The 6,498-nt window shown below is 34.0% G+C and overlaps 1 protein-coding gene across 4 annotated transcripts; it reads left to right on the forward strand.

The window, feature by feature from the left end:
• LOC107616816 lies at positions 959-4,044 on the forward strand. 4 transcript variants are annotated; one of them, XR_001614653.2, is made up of 4 exons: positions 963-1,524; positions 2,717-2,815; positions 3,012-3,224; positions 3,363-4,044. XR_001614653.2 is itself a non-coding variant. In XM_021111680.1 (2 exons), exons 1-2 carry the CDS (start codon positions 1,138-1,140, stop codon positions 2,735-2,737), a joined length of 408 nt encoding a protein of 135 aa, XP_020967339.1. In that variant the 5' UTR covers positions 964-1,137; the 3' UTR covers positions 2,738-2,981. The 4 variants fall into 4 exon arrangements, 1 of the variants encoding a protein (XP_020967339.1); XR_002354213.1 differs by having other exon boundaries at positions 959-1,524; positions 2,717-2,793; positions 3,012-4,044; XR_002354212.1 differs by having other exon boundaries at positions 964-1,524; positions 3,012-4,044.

A 6,498-nucleotide genomic window follows, 5' to 3' on the forward strand; every position in this document is an offset into this window, starting at 1 on the left:
CAACTCAAAAGCACATGAAATTAAGGCACCCTTCTCAGTTTCTCAGAGACACACTCTCCTCTCTTCTCTAGTTATTATTAGTTACTGCTTTCTATCTTCTCTGGAATTCTATTCTATTCCGATTTGTGCTTTCTCGCTTTTTTGCTTTTGCATTTGTTGGCTTAATTACCCACTTTTGCATATTATTTACTATTAAGTAATTAATTAATTATGAGACTGTCTCGGAGACTTGTGCTAAAGTAAACAGTAATTAGAGCCTTTCAAGGTTAATTTTAATTTTATTTTATTTTAAATTTTATACAAATATTTATAAAATTATATGTCATAAATAATAATTTAAAATTAAAAATAATTTTTTTTAATATTTAATATTAATTTAATTAAAATTTTACATTATTTTAAATTATTTTATCAATATAATTATATGAATAATAAAATTTTATTAATTTTTTATTAAAATAACATTATATTTTTATGTCAGTGTAAAGTAATTTTATACGTAGGGATGAACGCAGATCGGATCAGATCGGATATGGCCAAAATTTTGATCCGATCTGCACTAAAATCATCGGATTGGATCCCATATCCATAGTTTTTAAGTTTCGATTCGATCCTAACTAAACCATTTTTTTTAATCATCATCACTTGCTCTCTTCTGGGTTCCGTTGCATAACAAGAGAACGGAAATATAATACATCATGTCATTTTCATGGGGTTAAAAAGGCTACTGTTATATAATGCCAAAAGTCACCCCCTTAATTTAGTAATATTTGTGGTGTTTTTTATTTGTCATTTTGATAATTTAGTAATCGTTATATTCTTAGTAATCGTTATATTCTAAATGACGCATGAGATTATGATATTTTATATATAAAAAAAAGTCTATTTTATCAACAAAATACCAAATTTATCAATACCAATTATGACTAAGATACATATGTTAATATATAAAATTCGTTTTTTTTTGGTAGTGTCGATCAAAGTAAGACATGCTTTTCTCCTTCGATTAAAACTAACGCATGTGCTCTCTCTCTCTCTCTATCTCAACTTTTTCGTTTGATTGTTTTCTACTAAAATTTAAAAAATTCTAAGTGTTAACCACCAAAATAAATTCCTGTAAACATCTCTCTCAAATTAATGAAATTATACTTTGATTGTCAATCCATTTTCATGTTCATTGATATCAAGTATTTATCATTCTCTCGTTTTTTCAATTTTCACTCATTTACTACCATTTCACACCTTTTCTCCCGTTCTGGCATTCTCTACCGATTCGTCATTTTGGAGGAAGGAGAAGAGTTCACCAGCAGGATTTTTTCTTCACAGATCGTGCGCAGCTTCTGCATGGGTCGTTCAAGCTCCTCCATGGGTAAAGTTCCTGTAATCACGAGTCGTATTTGCTCTCATCCTTCGCTTCGCGATTTCTCTCTTCTTGTTATCGCAAAAGCTGGGCTGGGTGGCTTTTTTCGTTGTTCGTCTGAAGTTTACAATAACAACTGTTGTTCACTGTCGCCGTCAATTATGGTAAGTCTGCCACTTCACTTCTCCTTCTCATCAATGCCATCCCCTTTTTTGGATTTTTCGATACACTGAAACTTCAACTTTAATGTGAATTTTTCCTCTTTTTTTCCTGGTTTGAAGGATTTGAAACGATTAATAGAAGTATTCAAAGTTGTAGTTAATTGTTGTGTTGCTCTTTTTATTGATGTTGTTAAAATTAAATTTGTATTTATGCAATCTGTTTTAATCAATTTTCTATTGTGTGTTGTTATTATAATTTGAAATTAAGTTTCTATTTGTGCAACTTGTTCCTGTTATCGTGATCTGTGAATTGAACTCGTTGTGGGTGAGTTAATTTATTTGATACTTGTTTACATGTAATCTACAATCTGTATATAGCTAGCTCTATTTGTTCTTCAAAATGCTAATATAAATAGATTAGCTTAATTGTTCTGCAATCATTTTTTTTGTCTACATTTGCCATTCCTCTATCTCTAGCAACTGAAAAGTGCTAATGCATTAAAAATGTAAAGTAGTCTTGAATTTTTTTCTAGATTAAGAGAGTGCAATTGATACATTAAGGCTGACATTCGTGAAAGGGTATAGTCCTGGTGTCTGTTCAGAACATCTTTATGCATGTTCCATTATTTCATTGTATATTGTCTTAGTGTTTAACAGATACATACCTTTAACAAGGACTTCTCTGCAATTTTTATAATTTTACTGTACAATCCACTTATATAATACAATTTTATTCTATAATGTGCTGAATTGCTGTGTTTACTAGATGCTAATGTGCTGAAACTCTAAATAGATATTTTTATTGATGCCCACAAAGTGATTATCCAAACGGCTGAACAATTGCTGTCACTAGAGCTGTGATTATCTTAGCTGAACATTGATGATTCCTGAATAGATTTTGTAACTGTTTTTCTCTTATATAGTTAGAAATTGTTTGCCATGAATTGGCTTCAATTATGGGTATTTTATTCAATGTTTGATAACAGTAGCATGATGAGTTATCTTTAATCAAATTATTTTAAGGAAATGAACATATGGCTTGATGGCTTATAATGTTTTTTAGTCAGTGAGCTTGACAAAGATCTTCTCGTAAGGAAGTAGATTTTTGTAGTAATTATTTGTCTATGTTATGTTTTTGTTGTGATTTTAATGGTATCTTTTGATTGATGACAAAATGAGGTTATTGATGTTGCAGATTATGCAGAGGTTAGCGTAGGAGGCGCACGACAATTTCAATACAACAATTGTTTACTAGGAGGATGCAAAGGCCAGGTGAAATAAGAAGTAGGCTTGGGTATGGGCTTTAGTTACTTGTTTTATTTATTATTTATTTGTGTCATTGGGAATTTTGAATAGAGAATAATTGGTATTACGTTGGTGTAAAAGGAAGTTTACATTTGAGTTCACATATTTTGGTGTATGTTAGCCTATTTCTGCTCAATTTTTGTGTGTTATAATTATCCAATATTTTTCATGACCTTTAAATACAGTTTGTTATGGGTGATCGAGTGCATAAGCCCACCAGTGCTAGTTCCACAAAAGATGTCCATTAAATCTACAAACAAATACCCATTACATGGTTTATACAAAAGAAGTGTTCATAATGCATAAAACAATGGGAATTATGGAGCTTTTACCGAGTTTTTGTCTGCTATTTGAATGCACCTGAAGTAAGGATGATCTTCTAGTCCCTACTGTGGTCGGTACGTGATGTGTGAGCATCTTTTCTATATTTTCTTAGCAATTTAGATATAGATTTATTAAGTTTTTATGAGATTTTTTAGTGTTTGAGGCATGTTTGGATGCTACTTTGATGTGCATTGTGGTTTTATTAATTTCAGGAAAGATTCGGGCACGTTTGACAGAATTCGTGCAAAAGAAAAAATGAAGAAAGTGGATGCTATCAACCCTAATCTCTTTACACTCCAACAAGCATAACACGAGCTACAGAGATCTAATTGATGTAGTTTTAGGGACATTGGAAAGCCAACTTCTAGAGCTTTACCACAATGTATAATAGTCTATACTTTTTTTCCTGGTGTCACGGTGCTAAACGCCAATGTCGCGGCATTTAGTTAGATTACTACCGTAACATGTGTGGCTCACTACCTCGTGGGGTGCTAAACACCCAGCCAGGCATTTAGGGCAAGGAAGATAGAAACAAATGGGAAGCTTACTACCTCGTGGGGCATTAAATACCGATTCTGGGGTTTAGCGCCAGTAGCGCGGATCCAACTTCAACAAAAGGGCTTCATTAGTTAGATTTGGGTCATATTCATTATATTTTACTTTGTTTTGGTTATTATTTATAAACACAATCTTTTAGGCTTTGGTAGTTATTATTTAATTTTATTTTCAAATCAAACTAGGTTAGATATAAAAGGAAAAATATTTAGCTCTTCGGGCTGGATCTCTTCTCTGGGACCTCATTCTGCACTTTCACATTTTTCGAACCATAATTTTCTCTCTAAGTCATGAGCAACTAAACCTCATTGGTTAAGGTTAGGAGCTCTGTTTATTCTATGGATTGATACTATTTCCATTCTATTTTAATTAATATATTGATTTAATTTCAAGGATTATTTTCATTCTTCATCTTATTAATTTGAGTGTATTGAAAAATAACTCTTATTCTACATGAAGTCTTGTTAATTCTTGGAAAAGTTATCTCACTTGAATACTAGCTTGAAAGTAAACTCCTCCTAAACCACTAATTGCTTGGACTTAACGGGATACATGACATATAATCCTCTTATATTAGGGTAATTAGGGTTTTTGTGGCTAATAAACTAGAATTAAACCTAACCCTCTAATCTATATTAAGTGACAAAGGAATTGGTAGTCGACTAGGTTAGAGGAGATTAAATCACTAAGAAATTGGCACTACACTCCATTTGCTAAGGTTTTGGAGCAAATGCCTCTCTATGTCAAGTTCATGAAGGAGTTTCTATCCAAGAAAAGGCCTTGATACGCGGATTTTGTATCTCTACAAACTCCCTTCGGCAAGTATACCGAAATTATTGTCAAGTAAAACTTCACAGTAGAGTGAGGTCAAATCCTACAGGGATTGATTGGTTGAGCAACTTTAATCAGAAGAATGGTCTAGTTGAACTAAACAGAATTAAATTGAGATTTGTAAAAATTTAAATGGCGGAAACATAAATAGCAAGAAATGTAAATGACAGAAGGGTAAATAGTTGAATTAAACTGCTGAAATGTAAATTGCTGAATGTAAATTGTAGAAAGTAAATAGCAAGAATTTAAATGGGAATGGCGTGATGAACATCAATGTAAATAGAATATAGAGAATGGGAAGATAAGAATGGGGAAGTTCATTGGGTTCAGGAGATGTTGCATTCTCCGAATCAAGTTAATTCTCATCTCTTCCTCAATCCATGCAACTCATTAATCTCTTAGCAATCTTAGGTGATTGAATCCCAATTCCTTGGTAATTGAATCTCTCTAAGCTTGAACAATTGCCCAATTCCTTGATCTAATTGCTTATAGAAAGAGATGAAGTACGATCACTGATTATACCACATGTTTTTCTAGATCAAAGTATCGGGAGGATTATATGTCACTATATCCGTCCAACCCCCAATCTAGTCCGACATAAGAAAGCATTTCTAGCATGATTTCCTCATTCCTCTTCGAAGGTTCCAAGGAAATCCAAGTATGAACAATTTCTCTTTTGAGACAATTGTACAATTGGGTGAAGATCGAAAGCTTTCAAGCAAATCAAGGAGAATGAATAGAAGAAGAACAATAAGAACTATTATTGATCCATTAAATTACAACAGAGCTCCCTCCCTCAATGAAGTGGGATTTAGTTGATCATAGCTCTGGGAAATAGAATTCGAAATTTAAAGTGCATCAGAAAGTAAACTAATTATATAGAAGAGTAAATTGTGAGTGTTTATAATTCTGGATCCCCCAGATTCCAATCTCCTTTCTAGTTCAAAACTACTCCTATATATACTACTTTTCTGCTCCTCAGTTGAGTCTTCAAGTATCTGGATGTGGGCCCTTGGCCTTAGTTGAAGCAGTTAACAAACTCATTGGGCTTTGCTCAACTTGCTGAAAGAGTTTAGTTGAGGCAATAGTCACGTTAGTTAAGCCGTTAGTGTGAGTAACGTTATGTGTAATTTCATGGCTTGATGACGTTAGTGACACCAACATGGTAACTAACGTCCCAAAACCCCTTGAATCCACGTTACTCCTGGTGTTAATGGCACTAACATGGCCACTAACGCCACATCTTTGCCTAAGCCAACATTGCTCCTGGCGTTAGTGGCATTAACGTGGCCACTAACGCCACTCAATCTTTGCCTTTGGTCACCATCGCTGGCGTTAGTGGCATTAACGTCACTACTAACGCCATAAGCCTGCCTTCTTCCACGTTAGCACTGGCATTAGTGGCACTAACGTGGCCACTAACACCACTCCTCTCTTGCATCTTTGGCATCGCTGGCGTTAGTGGGTGAGTAACGCCACCACTAACGCCACTTTACCCTTGCTTTCCATGTTGATGGTGGCGTTAATGGCACCAACATTGCCATTAACGCCACCAAGCCTTTCCTTGGCCACGTTGGTGCTGGCATTAGTGGCACTAACGTGGCCACTAACGCCACTTTGTCTCTGCTTCTCCCTTACCTGAAATCAACCAAACCATTCCATCAAAATTTTGCTCTAATCACAAGATAATACATTATTCATCGCATCAATTAATCCTTGCATTATTCTCATGAAATTGTTTAGAATTCACAATGTTTGATTGAATCAAGACATGTATGCATTACTCATCCAAATGCTTGCTTATTGCCTAAGAAAATGCATGAAACTAACCTAAAACATACTCAAAATTGCTTGTGAAACTAGCCAAGATGCCCTAGTATCATAACACCAAACTTAAATCTTGCTTGTCCCCAAACAAGTGATAGAACATAAGTAAAATGAATGAAAATACAGAGAGATATG

This window comes from Arachis ipaensis, chromosome B09, assembly GCF_000816755.2.
Source record: "Arachis ipaensis cultivar K30076 chromosome B09, Araip1.1, whole genome shotgun sequence".
In the NCBI taxonomy this organism is placed as follows: Eukaryota; Viridiplantae; Streptophyta; class Magnoliopsida; order Fabales; family Fabaceae; genus Arachis; species Arachis ipaensis.